Source organism: Tupaia chinensis, unplaced genomic scaffold (genome assembly GCF_000334495.1).
Source record: "Tupaia chinensis unplaced genomic scaffold, TupChi_1.0 Scaffold000112_1, whole genome shotgun sequence".
NCBI classification, from domain to species: Eukaryota; Metazoa; Chordata; class Mammalia; order Scandentia; family Tupaiidae; genus Tupaia; species Tupaia belangeri.
Genome location: NW_006159576.1, coordinates 757,131 through 774,717, shown reverse-complemented (window position 1 = coordinate 774,717; position 17,587 = coordinate 757,131). Strand labels below are relative to the sequence as shown.

The 17,587-nt window shown below is 40.0% G+C and overlaps 1 protein-coding gene across 1 annotated transcript in view; it reads right to left on the bottom strand.

The window, feature by feature from the left end:
• Positions 1 to 2,376: 2,376 nt before the first annotated feature.
• The window catches only part of TRMT1L (tRNA methyltransferase 1L), a 47,350-nt gene continuing 32,139 nt past the window's right edge, over positions 2,377 to 17,587 (bottom strand). Inside the window, 6 exon segments of the mRNA XM_014586060.2 lie at positions 2,377 to 2,897; positions 2,899 to 3,099; positions 3,202 to 3,328; positions 8,136 to 8,198; positions 10,728 to 10,894; positions 14,054 to 14,132. Coding sequence (XP_014441546.2) covers positions 2,738 to 2,897; positions 2,899 to 3,099; positions 3,202 to 3,328; positions 8,136 to 8,198; positions 10,728 to 10,894; positions 14,054 to 14,132 — 797 coding nt within the window. The 3' untranslated portion in view covers positions 2,377 to 2,737.

Sequence of the window (17,587 nt, the reverse complement as noted above, 5' to 3'; positions counted from 1 at the left end):
CACCTCAAGCTGTAAAATTTATGGCCACCGTCCATGATAAAAAGATGGAGAAAGTATTAAATTTGTGGGTGGAAGACTGAACAGAAACAACATCAGACTATACTTCCTACAAAACTTTTCCTTCAGAAAATCTGCCTTTAGGGGCTTGCAGGTGGTGTGGGGGTTAGAGGCGTTGGATTCCCATCTGGCTGACCACAGTTCAGGTCCTGGACCTGGTGGCTTGCTTTCTCACTTTCCCTTTGACAGAGAAAGGGAAAATAATTAAAATTAAAACAATAATTTTATTATTAAAAAATAATGAATGGAAATAATTATATAATTTTTTTAGATAACAGACATGTACATGTTTTTGTAACAAATTCAGCTCCTCACATAAAACCCAACTCAATATATGTCATACTGGTAAGCATTCAGAAACATTTCAGATTGATACTCAATTTACCAGTAAGTAATAAATCACATCATCCAAGCTCCGATTGGCTTCCTGGATTTGAGGCAATTTTTCTATTCATTTATACAAACAAAAAAAAAACAAGTAACCAATTACCTTTATTTCCATTTGTTCTCATTTATAATTTTATACACACACACACACACACACACACACACATATATACACACACACACACATATGTGTATATACTTTATTTATTTATTTATTAAAGAGGTTTTTTTATATAGAGTACATACACTCACTGTGGAGAGACAGAGAAAGGCAGAAACAGAGACATCGCCTCCCAGGGGGATGGCCATGTCACAGTCCCTTTTCCTCCCAGGATTTTGGGCACGCACTCACACATGCCTGGTGTTTTCTTTTAAGTTGCTGGGTCCAGGACTTGAACCACAGTAGACCACATGGGAATCCAGTGCCTTAACCACTACACCACCTGCTGACCTATATAAGTTATAATTTTAATTGACAAGAATTATAGAGTGAATTGTTTTACGATCATCACAGACACTACCTTGCACTTCACCTACTTCTTTATTTTATTATAATGTGTGATAACGTATATTGAAAAAGGAAAAAATCATCCTCTTGGCAACATGCTGTAATAACACAAAATAACATTTTCCCTTATTTCGCTAAATTAATACTTTACATTACTCTAGCCCCTTGATCTCCCAGATTTATGTATATTTAGGAGACAGACACTTTTTCTTATGTAGTGTATTTAAGCCTTTTAGTTATAATCCCCCCTGTTCCAGATTACCCCTAAGAAATATTTTAGGGTAAATAGAGCTTAAATCCTTGAGATAAAAACCTCAACTTTATGCCAAATTCTTTCCTTTAAACTTCTGTATTCAAATGAAGCAAGAATAATATTAATAGAAATAAGATTTCTTTTTTCAAATTAATTTTTATAATTATGTTAGCCTGGGCTACTTGAAGTTTACATAAACACACACAAAAACCAAAAAGCCAAACCAACAAACCAAAAAAAAAAAAAATCTCAAAATCCAGAAGACCAAAGCTCATGAGGTGACAAGTTTTACTTCCAAGAGGTGGCACAACCAAGGGAATTAAGTTATATATGCATTATAAGCCCATGCATTAGAGATCATCCAACTTGTTTAATTTATAACACAATCTCTCCACTTTAGAATTCCAGCGCTTGTTAGTTATTATATTAGGACAATGTATTATTAGAACAATGGTTTCACTTTATTCTGACAAAATCTTACTCTGAAGTCTAGTCATCTAGACCTTATTTAAAAAAAGGAGTTTCTATCTCAGGTGAGCTAATAATAAATTGAAAAGATCAATGTAAGGAGGAACATGAGTTTTTAAAAATGGGAACATATTTCAGCTTTAATACACAAGTAAAGGGCTGGTTCTGGAGCCTAGCAGTTAAGGAAGCTAGATTCCACATGGTGGACAAATGTCACACATGGCACATGGCAGTTCGAATGCTGGCTCCTGTGGTTTGAAAAAGTAAAAATAAAGGTGGGGGAGGTTTAGGGGACAGCAGGTGGTGTAGTGGATGGGGTGCTGGACTCCACATGGCTAACCACGGTTTGAATCCCAGACCTAGTGGCAAGACTCTTGCTAGGTGTGTGTGCATGTGCGCCCCAAATTGAGAGAATAGAGAAGTGATTGTGGTGTGGGCATCCCCTCAGGGTGTGATTTTTTACTTTCTTTCTCTGTGTGTCTCTGGCGAGTGTACATGCCCTATAGCAAAAAAAAAAAAAAAAAAAAAAATCCTAAAGAGGAAAAAAAAGTCAGAGTGCACATGTACCCCAAATACTGATGGGATGGAGAGACGAAGATGAAGGGACCGTGGCATGTCTTTGCCCCACTGAGGGGTAGTTAATCCCTCTGTCTCTCTCTAGTGAGCACATGCATCCTCTGGCGGGGAAAAACATACCACACAAACCACTAGTGACTTGGAAGAACATCATTCTTCCTATTCAATTCAGGATTCCTTTACTATGTAAAAGGTGTCAGCCTCATTTTGTATGCTAGACAGAAAAACATAGGCATCATGAAGCATAGTAGAGATATGATTAAGAACAGTAAAGGAAAGCCTCCATAATGTGCATGAAGTTCCAAACACTTCATATGTCAGAGATTTCCGAATTATTAGACAAAAGGGCGACCTCAGTCAGAAACTTGGCATCATATTGAAACGCTCCCATTAACATTTGAAATTTTCTTAAAAATAAGGAAAATTTGGAAAGCAAAGCTCTCAAAGCAGCTAAGTTAGAAACAGCTAATTGTGTAAACGAAACAGCACTAGTTTTTATTATTTTTATACCAATGAATTGAAGGAACAGAAAAAACACCACCGGTGGCACATGGAACAATCAGGCCATCTCTGCAGACACCTGGGAATGAACTCGGCATTGCCCACCTCCCGCAGCTGCTCGCTTCCGCTCTGTGGTCACTGACATTTCACCCTGTCAGCTCCTGTATCTTCGGGTGCTGCCTGCACGTGGCCCTCCGACTGTCCCCCAGTGTAGGTGGGGGTGCTGTACTTTAAAAGGATGGCTTTAAACTGCATTAGCGGTGCATCTGTACGGACACCCATGGGGTCAAAATGAGTTCGGCTGACTCGAAAGCCTGCTTGAGAAAGATAGCACAGAAACTTTTTTAACCTGCAGCAAGGAAAGGGAAAAAATGATGAAGTTCTTGTATTTTTACTTAAACCACAATGCTATTAAAATAGAAAACATTCACTTTGCCATTCGTGGGCTTACTTTGGCATATTCATTCCTTTAATGCTGTGTCTATGGATGTTGTAATAAAAGGGAGGGTGTTCAGAACTGACATCACTCTTCTGCTTCTTGGCTAGATTTGTGATTGTTTCATTACTTTTTCTCTTTCCTGAAACATACATATACACACACAAAATTATCGTTCTCTTAAAAATTATAAGCCAAATACTTCTGTAACTATGCACTGTCTTGAGTGTAAGATATACTATTTCAAACTAACTATCCTGAGTCTTATTTTTAATTATTTTATTTAACTTTATTTACTTATTTTAACTTGACCAAAGAGGGACAGAGTGAAAGAAAGAGAGAGAAAGCGAGAAAGCAAGCTGCCAGGTCCAGAACTTGAACCACGTGGACCTTGAACTTGGTCATGCGGAAGTCCAGCAACCCTAACCACCACACCACCTGCCAGCCCTGATTGTAATTCTTTCTTTCTTTTTAAGAATTATTTTATTTAACTTTATTTATTTACTTAAATTTGACCAGAGAGTGGGGGAGAGAGAAAGTGAGAAAGCAAGCCGTCAGGTCCAGGACTCAAACCGTGGTTGGCAACATGGGAGTCCAGCGTCTGTAACCAGCGCACCTGCTAGTCTCCCCAATCCTAATTCTTACAAGATAATTTATTTTAGGTATTTTCACTGTCATCTACTGATGTAATGTTAAGATCTGTTTGCTGAGTCAGAACTTCCTTTCTACTTTCTTCCACTTCAAGACTCAGCTCTATTTCCATCTTCCCGTAGGCAGCATTTATGAATTCTCAGCCATGTACTTCATAGAGTTAATTACTGTCAATACTACACCACACAGAGCTTATGTTCTCTATTTTTGTTTCCATGTATGTGGGTCTTCTGTGCGTATACATACTTTCTCCCCAGCTATATTAGGTCGCTGGGAAAGTCATGATGTATTTTTCTATGCAAAATGCGTCATTACTTTCCTGACAACTCAGTATTTTAAGTTCCTGGGAACAATATTCTTTTTTTTTTCCTTAACAATTATTTTATTTAACTAACTAGCTTTCTTTCTTTCTTTGATTCATTCATTCTTTCTTTCTTCCTTTTGAATTTGATCAAAAAGGGACAGAGTAAGAGAGAGAGAGATAAAGTGAGAAAGCAAACTGTCGGGTCTGGGACTTGAACTGCAGTTGGCCACATGGGAATGCAGTGCCCTTAACCACCATGCCACCTGCCAGCCCCAATGTTCTTCATTTTTATACTCTGCTATCTACATAGGGTCTAGTATTAGATTTATAATAGGTCTTTTTGTGCATAGATATGGTATAAGGTACATGTGCTCACCACAGACAGAGAGGGAGAAGAGGAAGCACCCCTATGAGGAATGGTTATGTCTCAATCCCTCCTCCTCCAACTCTCCCTCCTTTTGAGATTTTGGGCACACATGAACACAAGTGCACTTCACATGTTCCTCCGGCTACCAGGTCCAGGACTCATACTGTATTTTTGGCCATGTGGAGCCAGGCTGCCTTAACCATTAGGCCACAGTGAACCCCCATTGGGGTATACTAGGTCATGGTAGACACAAAAGTAGGTCTTTAATGAATACAAAACAAAAAAGGAACACAAAGAAAAGTCCCAAGAGCTTTGACATAGAAACTGATAAAGGTTAGTGCCTGCCCTTATTGACTACTTTTTTTTTTTTTTTGGAGAGATTTTCACTGTAGGGCGCGTGCGCTCGCCAGACAGACAGAGACAGAGAGACAGAAAGCGAGAAATCACCCCCCAGGGGGGATGGTCACGCCGCAATCCCTTCTCCTCCATTCTCCTCTCGGGATCTTAGGCACGCACGCACACGCGCCCGGCGTGAGTTTTAAGCCACCGGGTCCGGGACACAAACCGCGGTCGACTACGTGGGAGTCCAGCGACATAGCCATTACGCTAACTGCTGGTTCCCATTGCCTACTTCTTATCACAAAACTTAAGTCTTTCCATTTTAGGTGAAAGGACATTAGCAAGTAAAATTCTAACAGAGTATCCTTCCAAAAATAAGTACTATCTAGAGATTTTGCCTGAATGTTCAACCCTTGATTTTTTTATATGTGGATATTATTGATAAAATCTCATTTCTTTAGGAAAAGCAATTAACGTTTGCTTTAGCAAAGTATCCAGCAGGCGGTGTGGTGATTAAGGTGTTGGACTCCCACATGGCTGACTATGGTTGGAGTCTTGGATCTAGTGGCTTTCTTTTTCACTTTCTATGACTCTACTCTGGTGCGTAATGGCTGTGTCGCTCCTCTCTCTCTCTGAGGAGTACATGTGTCCTGTAGCAAAATTAAAAAATAATGATGAGGGGGCAGCAGGTGGCGTGGTGGTTAACGGTGCTGGACTCTCACACGGCCAACCGTAGTTCCAGTCTGGGACCTGGTGGCTTGCTCTCTTTCTTTGTCTCTCTTTAGTCAGAATTGAAAAATAAATAATTCTTTTTAAAAATAATGATAAAGGGAACCAGCAGTTAGCGTAATGGCTGTGTCGCTGGATTCCCATGTAGTCGACCGCGGTTCGCGTCCTGGACCCGGTGGCTTAAAACTCACGCCAGGCGCGTGTGCGTGTGTGCCCAAGATCCCGAGAGGAGAATGGAGGAGAAGGGATTGCGGCGTGACCATCCCCTCTGGGGGGGGTGATTTCTTGCTTTCTGTCTCTCTGTCTCTGTCTGTCTGGCGAGCGCACGCGCCCTATAGCGAAAACCTCTCAAAAAAAAAATGATAAATAAAATTAAATAATTCTTTAAGAAAAGTATTCAGAAGGCAAATTTCAATGAAAATTATAAATTATATTGAATGAGTATATATTATCATTGAATTGTTATCTTTTTACCTAAAACTAGAACACCCTGGGGCCCTCCTGTTAACTAAGACAATGAAAATAAACTATACCCATGGGGCCGGCAAGTGGTATGGTGGTTAAGGATGCTGGACTCCTACATGGCCGACTACGGTTTGCGTTCTGGACCTGGTGGCTTGTTTCCTCACTTTCTCTCTCTCTCTCCCTCCTTCTCTGGTCAAATTAAAATAAGTTTTAAAAGTTCAAATAATTCTTTAAAAAATATATACAACTATACCCTTGTATGAAAATGAACAAGGCACTTAGTGAAAGGCTCTATTCCCAGATTTAGTACAAGTTCTAGGAAAATCCGAGACCAAAAACATCTGATAGACACCTTAGTACTGACTATCATAAGCAATACATGGATTTTTTTGCATGTTATTTTTTCCCCTCTTTTTAAAAGTTTTTCATTTATTTCTATAAAAAAAGAGAGGAAGAAAGGAAAGACACATACTACAGTAGCCCTTGATGGGGCTGAACCTGGGCCTCCCTTGTGGCCTCAGTAACACACAGTAGTGCCCCAGCATCTGTGCTGCGATGGCTGAACCTGCCCAGTATTTCCTATCATGGAAGGTTTTATTGATAGACATCTTAGAACACTCAGTTTTAGTTTCAGAAGACTTCATAGCGATGATTCTAATCTTCTAATCTCCTTAATTTATATGTGAGTAAGGATCAGAGATCTTAAATATTTTTAAGGCTTACTTATATTTGAATGTTTTTTTTTTTTAATTGCTAGAGTGTGCACTTGCTATATATAGAGAGAATCCATCGATGGGGTGTGGTCAAACCACAGTCCTTTTTCCTCCATTTTTCCTTCTTGTCAGTGTTTTGGGCATGCACACATAGTGCCTGCTGCTGTTTTCTTCCAAGTCACTGGGGCCAGAATTTAAAGAGAGGTTGACCATGTAGGATCTGACTTCTTTACCCACTGGGCCACGAGGCTGGATTTTGGGCACACAAACACCTGGCATGATTTTAAAGCCACCAGGTTCACAACTTGAACCACATAGTTGGCCGTGTGGGATTCGGTCACCTTAATTAACCTCCATGCCCCCTGCTGGCCCTATATTCTCTTTTAACTGTATTCAAAACACATGCAAGGAGCTGGCACTGCAATAGCGTGCTGCTCAAGAGAAGCTGGATCCCACAGGCAACCATGGGTCGGATTCCGAGACCCAGTCAGTTTGAAACACGCTGGACTTGCACACACAGGACGGAGACGTGAGGGGCTGGTGGACTAGCGAGAAGGGACTGTAGCATGACCATACCCCATGGAGGGTGCTCATCTCTCTCTCTCAAGTGTACACTTACATGTTCTATCATAAATAAAGGGAAAAAAACACATTTAGAATTGAAAGTTGTCTTTTAAAATGTAAAACACAACTATAGACATTAAGATACTGATGTTTCAAATCTTAACATCCTTTTGATATAAATTTAACAGAAATTTTGAAATGTGTGGATGTGGGTGCACAAGTTTTACTTTAGTACAGTTCTATTGTCAGTATAATTTGATGAAAATGTACTTTTTAGCTTTTTCTGGAATTTAACAAAATTTAATTTCATTTATTACTATTCTTTAATTTTTTTTTTTTTTGAGAGGTTTTTGCTCTAGGATGTGTGCGCTTGCCAGAAAGACAGAGAGACAGAAAGTGAGAAATCGCCCCCCCCCCAGGGAGGATGGCCATGCCACAATCCCTTCTCCTCTCGGGATCTTGGGCACGCATGCACACCCGCCCAGCGTGAGTTTAAGCCACCAGGTCTGGGACTCAAACCGTGGCTGACTACATGGGAGTCCAGCGATGTAGCCATTACACCATCTGCTGATCCCCTATTATTATTTAATTTGACCAGAGAAAGACAGGGAGAGAGAGAGTGAGAAAGCAAGCTGCAAAGTCTGAGACTCTAATTGTGGTTGGCTATGTGGGAGTCCAATGTCATAACCACCATGCCACCAGTGGCCCTGAAAATGTACTTCTAAGTAGGCTACCAAGGCACTCTCTTGTCTCTTTCTGCTCTATGTATTTTTACACTCATATATACACATGTACGTATATGCGCCAAAACACATACCTTGTGCAGTATAATTATCTGTTGTGGCATCATCTGTAGTTTTAATAAATACACCATTTTCTTCTAAAATAAAAACAAATGAGAAAGCAAAATATTTTATAGAATGACATTAAGGAAGAAATTCAAAATATAAGAAACTTTGTGGCCCAAAGCAGGAGGCGAGAATTTTACTTATAAATATAAATATATATATATATATGTGTGTGTGTTTATATATATAAACAATATAGATTACCATGGAGATAGAGATAACCAATATAGATGACCATGGTTTGAATCCCTGGCCTAGTCAGCCTGAAACATGCTAAGACTGTGCATGACCAGACCCTTCAGAGGGTGCTCACCTCTCTTTTTCTCTATCTCATGTGCACATCCCCTATCGAATAAAGGGAAAAAAATAAATAATTTTACATTTTTTATTTTTAAAGTTTATGTATTTATTTACTCAATGAATGAGAGAGAGAGAGAGAGAGAGAGCACCCTAAGAGTTTTTTTTTTTTTTTGCTATAGGGTGCGTGCACTTGCCAGAAAGACAGAGACAGAGAGACAGAAAGCGAGAAATCACCCCCACAGGGGGGATGGCCACGCCGCAATCCCTTCTCCTCCATTCTCCTCTCGGGATCTTGGGCATGCACGCACACGTGCCCGGTGTGAGTTTAAGCCACCGGGTCCAGGACTTGAACCGTGGTCAACTACATGGGAGTTCAATGACAGCCATTACGCTAACTGCTGGTCCCACCTTAAGAGGTTCTTGAGGCTGCACTCCATTCTCAGACTCACAGCCCCAGATTATGGCACATGCATGCCATATTCAGTGTATTCATGACACTCTCTGCATGAGAGCTTTTCATGTGGGTTGGCCTTATAAAGCATCATGTTTTACTGCTGGGTCATGATTTGGCCATAAGAATTGTATATTTTATACTTTTTTGACAGCAGCTCTTTCTAATTATTTATGAGAATGCTAGGGTGTTTAATAGGGAGACCTTTAAGGGCTGGCTCCATAGCCTAGTAGTTAAGGAGATGGATACCACATGGCCAGCTGTGGTTTGAATTCCGGCCATGGCAGCTTGAAAGACATTCCAGGTGTATGCCCAAAACCCCAACATGTTGGAACAATGGAAGAGAAGGGACTGTGGTGTTGACCACGCCTCATTAGGTCTGCTTTCTCTCCCTCCGTCTCTCATTGGCGACAGTGTGTGCATTCCAGCAATAAATAAATAGCCAGATAGGATTATAAAAATCTATTTGTAATAAGGAGAAAAAAATTTAGCTTTATTGAGTGATTTTTAGCCACATCACTTCTAGAATTACCTAAGGTTTCTTTTTCTAGACAGCAAATCATAGAGAACTTTTAGTTATTTTAATCCAGTATATTAAAAATAAAAAGATTATCTTTTAAAAAATAATTAATGATTTATTTATTTCATTCCATTTGTCATTATTATTTTTTTCTTTTTTCTTTTTTTTTTTGGAGAGATTTTCACTGTAGGGCGCGTGCGCTTGCCAGACAGACAGAGAGAGACATAGAGACAGAAAGCGAGAAATCACCCCCCAGGGAGGATGGTCACGCTGCAATCCCTTCTCCTCCATTCTCCTCTCGGGATCTTGGGCACGCACGCACACGCGCCCGGCGTGAGTTTTAAGCCACCGGGTCCGGGACGTGAACCGCGGTCGACTACGTGGGAGTCCAGCGACATAGCCATTACGCTAACCGCTGGTTCCCTATCATTATTATTTTTTAATTTGTCATTATTATTTTTTAATTTGACCAAAGATAGACACACACAGAGAGAGAGGGAAAGCAAGAAAGGTTCACGACTTGAACCATGGTCAGCCATGTGGGAGTGTAGCACCTTAACCACCATGCCACCTGCTGGCTGGAGATTATCTTAATAAGATTACTATTGGGGCTGGCAGGTGGTGTATTGGTTAGGGGCGCTTGATTCCCACGTGGCTGACTGCAGTTCGAGTCCCAGACCTGGTGGCTTGCTTTCTCACTTTCCTTCTCTCTCTCTCTCTCGCTCTTACCCTCTCTGGTCAAATTGGAATAAAAATAAAACAAATAAATAAAGCTAAATAAAAAATAATTAAAAATAAATAAGTAAATAAAATTACTATTCATTTTTGGCCTGAATATAAACCTGAACAAAACTAAGCAATTAAAAAGAAGTTAACAACCAGATTTTGCTTATGCTCATTAAAGGAGATTAATTTAAACTATACTATTTATAATTATATTGCTTCTGACTGATTATAACATCAAATAAAGATAAAAAAGGTAAGAGGTTTTTGTTTGTTTGTTTGTTTGTTTTTGCCGTAGGACATATGTGCTCACTGGAGAAAGAGACACACAGAGAGGGAAAGTGAAAAAAGTGAGAAATCACCTCCAAGGGGGATAGCCATGCCATTCTCCTCTCAGAATTTTGGGCATGCACGTACACGTGCCCAGCATGATTTTCAAGCTGCCCGGTACTATGGTCGGCCACGAGGGAATCCAGTGCCTTAACTACCATACCTCCTGCTGGCCCAAGGTACACTATTTTTTGATATTCAGTTTGTAAGCTAGTAAGCTAGTATTCAATCAGTCACCTTGCTTGTTGAGACCAGAAGATGCATGAACTGAAAACTGACTTTGAGGAGTACATTCTGATTCAAAGATTAATGTTTTTATTAGGGTTTGAATGTCCTCCAAGCCATGGTGAAGAGATTCAAATAACATTCTTTTGAGAAATCCAGTATTGAAAAGAGAACTTGACCTGAAAAAGATAAGAACATAGAGAAAATGTGGTTTAAGTTTTTTTTTTTTTTTCAAAAAAAGAAAGCCTCTATAATTTAACTAAAATTGTGATATATGATTAATTACAGAGTTAATACTGAAACTTAAAAGGAATTTATGATTTAAAATAGTTTATTTTTATTCCCCCTCTCCTTTTATCCTATCTGTTTACTAAGCTAGTAAAATTAGCCAAGGAAATGTTTTTTAAAATTTTTTTTATCATTAGTATTATTATTTTTAGTTTGTGATAAAGCTCATGTGCTCACCAGAGAGAGAGAGAGACAGACAGAAAGAGAGAAAGAAAAAACCCAAGCTGACAGGTCCAGGACTTGAACCATGGTCAGCCATGCGGGAGTTCAGTGCCCCAACCACCATGCCACCTGCTGGCCCCTCAAGGAAATTTCATTCACATTAAATCAACAAGAATTCATTGCGTCCCTAAGGTGTATAGACATGGCAAGGAGTGGAGATGAAGGCTATACCGAAATGTAAGATACAATGTTGACCCTATAAAAGCCTGTACATCTGACAAGCTCCATACAGGAGCACGGCGTAAGGCAGAGGCTTTCACCATGCACGTGCCAGTCAGTAGTACTGATTCTTAATTTTGGTGTGTATGTGCTAGTGAGCGGGGGTAAGGGAAATTACATGTGGTAGTGGTGTAGCTCAAAAATGATGGGGTGATCTGACATGCTTCCCATTTGATTTCAGAGTCACAGGTATAATGGACAATATATAAAATTCTGAATCAGATCGACCTGAATTCTAGTCCTGGTCCCATTACTCACTAGCTATGTAATCTTGAGTAATTACTGCTTCTGAGTCATCGTCATGAAATGGGAAAAGAAGTTCCCACACGCTTGTTATCAGAATGAAATGAGGTAGCATATGTACAGTGGCTAGTACGAAATACATCCTTAATGAACAGGAGCTGTTATTTTAGAATTAACAAGTATGTAAGAAAGGATATGTGTGAAATGAATGATCAAGTTAAGATACTAAGTAGAATTTAAAGATAATGTTGGGAGAGAGAATGTCGGGAGGAGGCAGTAAGGAGAGAGCTCTAAAAGGTACAATTTGACATGAAGGTGCGGGAGATGGGAAAGGTGATCTGCACGAGGGCGAAGCTATCAACAATGGCTCTGACCGATGAAATCATAAGGCATGATTTAGCGCTCAGTCCTGGGAGTCGGAAGACCTAAGTTCTGGCCCTGACTGTGCCAATAACCAGTTTTTTAGACTAGCATTAGCAAGCAGTTAAAAACACATGTCAGCAGGGGCCAGCAGATGGCATAGCATTTACATCGCTGGACTCCCACATGGCCAACCATGGTTCAAGTCCCAGACCAGTGGCTTGAAAATCATGCCGGGTGCATTTGCATGCGCGCCTACCATCCTGGGAAGAGAATGGAGGAGAAGGGATTTTGGTGTGGCCATCTTCCCTGGGTGGGGTGGGGGGGGGTGATTTTTCACTTTTGCTTACACTGTCTTTGTGTTTCTGTCTCTCCAGTAAGCATACAAACCCTAAGACACAATTTACCTCTTAAAAACAAATAATAATAGATGTCAGGTCCAGCTGTAGTGGTACAGGTGGTAGGGAGGCACTATATATGCTGGAGCCAGATGGGAAGACCTGGGGTTTGAATCCTGGATGGACCTGAATATGCCAGGTGTCTGTGATCCTGGCTAGCTAAAAGTCTGGTGGCGTGGGGAACCCATGACACAATAGGTCCCCTATCCTGTTTCTTGCTTTCTAAATAAGTAAATAAACTTCAAAAAAACAAACTCTGTGTCATAATTTCCTTTTTCTAATTAATTAATTAATTTTTTGAGAGGTTTTTGCTATAGGGTGTGTGTGCTCGCCAGAAAGACAGAGACAGACAGACAGAAAGCGAGAAATCACCCTCTAGGGGGAACGGTCACGCCACAATCCCTTCTCCTCCATGCTCCTCTCAGGATCTTGGGTACATGCACACACATGCCCAGTATGAATTTAAGCCACTGGGTCCACCGTGGTCGATTATGTGGGAGTCCAGCGACATAGCCATTACGCCAACTGCTGGTCCCGTCATAATTTCCCTATCTGTAAAATGAGATCTTCCTTCTGGATGCTGCAACCTTTTATTCTTAATACTCCTAGTTCTAAGTCCAGTAAGTAGGATCAATGTGAAGGAGAAGATAAAGGTAAGAGAGTTCTAGAAGGTAAGGTTGGCAAGGTCATTCTTAATGTGAGCTTTTACATGAGATGAAGGTAAAATAATGGTCACTGAGACAAACAAGTATCATATGTCAATTTCCGACTTAGGAGATGCATAAGCCTTGATTTTATAAAGTAATGAGGAGGAAATTTACAATGCTTTGGTCACAGGTTGTTAGTTATATCTTGAATTTCTGTAGGACTCCCTGGTGTCAATAATTTTGAGGTAAAGATTCTGATTAAATACAATTTAACTTAGAGGCATAAAAAATATAACTTGTAACCAAAGATGCAAAAGCACATATATTAAATACTTGCAGTTGTGTCTCATCTAAACAAAGGCACACATTTTTAAATGCCCTTCTTACTTAAAACGAATTCCTCTAAGACCTTTTATTAGTTGGTTCTTTTATAGAAGTGATCATGATCATTTCACAATGACAATCTAGTTCCACAATAATCAACTGAAAATCCTCTCTTACTATTTAGAAATGAATGATCTAGCTTGCAGATCATCTAGGCTTCTCTTTTGCCCCTCTGCCTCTTAGCTCTGTCACAAACTAAGAATAATAATGGCAGAGAAAAATCTGAAAACAGAAAACACCTCAGGCTGACAAGAGTAGAGCACTCATAATTACTTGCTTAAACTTAAAAACTGAATCTAAATTTGCTGGTCTTTTATTGCACATGATTAAAAGTCAGATATCGATAAACCAATATTCAATATGATAATTTTTAAAAAGAATTATTTTAATTTCATTTATTCATTCATTTATTTTAATTTGACCAGAGAGAGACGCACAGAGAGAGAGAGGTAAAGTGAGAAAGCAAGCCACCAGGTCCAGGATTTGAACCATGGTCAGCCATGTGGGAGTGTCCAGCGCCTTAAACACCACACCACCTGCTGGCTCTTTTAATAAGATTTTATATTTTGGCACATACCACAGAGGACCAAGTTCTATTGCTGTCTTTCCAGGCATGTTTCCATGACAGTTACATGGCAGCTGTTTGTATGGGTTTTCTGTAAAAAGACAATAAAAAAGAGAAATCAAAGGAGAAAATAACCAGTGTGCGTAGAGATAACTGTTATATTAATGATTTGCAGTTACTATCAGTACAAACTGAGGATGTACTACATGCCAGGTATCATGCCAAATAGTATACATGTATTTTAAAGTGTTAATCTACAACTCCTTGAAGTAAGTACTGTTAAAAATCTCAATCATAGGGCCAGCAGGTGGCATGGAGGTTAAGGCAGCTGGATCCTTCATGGCTGACTGCATGGTTTGAGTCCCAGACTCCATGGCTTAAAACTCATGCTGGGAACCTGCGCCCAAAATCCCAGAGGAGAATTGAAGAAGGGACTGCAGAGTGGCCATCTCCCCTGGGGGGGTAGGGGGTGATTTCTCATTTTCCCTCTCACTGCCTCTCTCTACCTCTCCAGCGAGAATACATACCTTATGGCAAAAACCTTAAAAGTATAAATAAAAATTTAAAAATACAATGTTTATGTACAACTCCCTGAAGTAAGTACTGTTAAAAATTTCAATCACAGGGCCAGCAGGTGGCACGAAGGTTAAGGCAGCTGGATCCTTCATGGCTGACTGTGTGGTTCAAATCCCACTGCTGGCTCTCAACTGCATTGTTAATTTACTTCCTATTTATTTATTTATTTATTTTTTAGAAATAGTATTTTTTTAAACAATTATTTTATTTAACTTTATTTATTATTATTATCATTATTATTTTCCAGTTTGATCAGAGAGAGACAGAGAAAGAGAGAGAGAGGAAGTGAGAAAGCAAACCACCAGGTCCGAGACTTGAACCGTGGTCGGCCATATGGGAGTCCAGCGCCTTTAACCACCGTGCCACTTGCTGGCCCCAATTTACTTCTTTTTTAAAAAACATTTTTTAGAGCATTATTTCATTAACTGTATTTATTATTATTATTTTCCAGTATGAGCAGAGCGAGACAGAGAAAGAGAGAGAGGGAAAGTGAGAAAGCACACTACCAGGTCTGGGACTCAAACTGTGGTTGCCCACGTGGAAGTCCAGTGCCTTTAACCACCACACCACCTGCCAGCCCCATTTTTTTCTCAAAGAATTATTTTTTTAATTTAATTTTATTCATCATCATTATTACCTTTTAAGTTTGGCCAGAAGAGAGAGAGAGAGAGAGAGAGAGAGAGAAAGGGAATGTCAGAAAGCAAGCTGCCAGATCCAGGACCAGAACCACAGAAGGCCATGTGGAAGTCCAGCACTTCAACCACCATGCCACCTGCCAGCCTCAATTTACTTCTTTATTAAGAAAATAAAAATCATGGGGTTGGGGTGGGGTGGTGGTTAAGGATGCTAGACTCCCACATGGCTGACTACAGTTCGAATCCTGGATCTGCTGGCTTGCTCTCTCACTTTCTCTCTCTCTCTCTCCCTCTCTCTCTCTCCTCTCTCTGGTCAAATTAAAATAAACAAATAATGTTAAATAGAATAATAATTTTTTTTTGAGAGGTTTTTGCTATAGGGCGCGTGCGCTCGCCAGACAGACAGAGAGACAGAGACAGAAAGTGAGAAATCAATCCCCGGGGGGATGGCCACGCCGCAATCCCTCCATTCTCCTCTCGAGATCTTGGGCACGCACGCACACGTGCCCGGCATGAGTTTTAAGCCACCGGGTCCGGGACTCGAACCGCGGTCGACTACATGGGAGTCCAGTGACATAGCCACTACGCTAACTGCTGGTCCCAATGAAATAATTCTTAAAAAAAAAAAAAAAAAGAAAAAGAAAACAATATCAGGGGCCAGTAAGTGGTGTGGTGGTTGGAGTGCTGAACTCCCACATGGTCTACTGCAGTTCGAGTCCCTGACCCAGAGGCTTGCTTTCTCACTTTGTCTCTCTCTCTCTGGTCAAATTAGAAAATAGTAATAAATAAAATTAAATGCAATAATTATTTTTAAAAATAAGAAAAAATATCATCCAATACTAGCAATACTGAAAACAAAAAACTCTGAGGAACGATTGCCTTAATAGGCATTAAGCAACATAAAATGCCTCTTTAATCAAAATGGTGAGCTAGAGGTATAAAAATAGACAGCCACCTACTAAAACAGAATGGAAAATCCAGAGACTAACTCCAATATATATATATGAAACTTTAATATCAGGTAAAAAAGTATTCTCAAGTGAGTGGCGAAGAGAGGGACCATTCAGTAAAATATAACCTATCTTATATAACGTAAGAATGGGAAAGCTGTTTTTGTTTTTTTTTTTGAGAGTTTTTTTGCTATAGGGCGTGTGTGCTCATCAGAAAGACAACAAGAGACAGACAGAGAGACAGAAAGTGAGATGGCCATGCTGCAATCCCTTCTCCTCTCAGGATCTTGGGCATGCATGGACACGTGGCCGGCATGAGTTTTAAGTCACTAGTCCGGGACTTGAACCATGGTCTACTCCATGGGAGTCCAGTAACATAGCCATTATGCCAACTGCTGTTCCCAAGAATGGAAAGTTCTAACTATGGACAAAATCCAGAATATACAGAAGTTCAATTAATTTGGGGCTAGCAAGTGCTATGGTGGTTAAGGTGCTGGACTCCCACATGGTCAACCATAGTTCAAGTCTTGGACTTGGCGGCTTGCTTTCTCACTTTCCTCCTCTTTCTCCGTCTCTCTCTAGTGAGTAAATGTACTCTATAGCAAATTATAAAGAATAACAATAGGGGCCAGCAGGTGGCATAGTGTTTAAACTGTTCATAGTGTTGAACTCCTATATGGCTGACTTTGGTTCAAGCTCTGGATCTGGCAGCTTAAACTCATGCTGGGTGCGTGTACATGTGTGCCCAAAATTCCAAGAGGAGAAAGGAGAGTGATTAAAACTAACTAAATAGACAAAATAATAATTATAAATAATAAAATTAAATAAAATTTGAAAAGTTCAATTTATTTTGTAACCACTACAACAAACTTTTACATGATGGATTTTTAAAAAGTACATGCAAATACAATTAACAAAATGAGAAAAAGTATTTAAGAAACATATATATAAGAGTTCTTTTTTTTTTTTTTTTTTCTATAGAGTGTTTTTGCTATAGGGTGTGTGCACTCTCCAGAAAGACAGAGAGAGAGAAAGCAAGAGATCACCCCTCAGGGGGGAATGACCACACCGCAATCCCTTCTCCTCCATTCTCCTCTCGGGATCTTGGGTACGCACACATAAGTGCCTGGCGTGAGTTTAAGCAGTAGGTCTGGGACTTGAACCATGGTTGACTACGTGGGAGTCCAGCACCATAGCCATTATGCCAACTGCTGGTCCCTGAGTTATTTTCTTTTTTAAAGAACTATTTTAACTTTATTTATTTTTATTTTTATTTGACCAGAAAGGGACAGAGTGTGTGTGTGTGTGTGTATGTGTATGTGTGTGTGTGTGTGTGTGTGTGTGTGTGTGTGTGTGTGTGAGAGAGAGAGAGGGAGAGAGAGAGG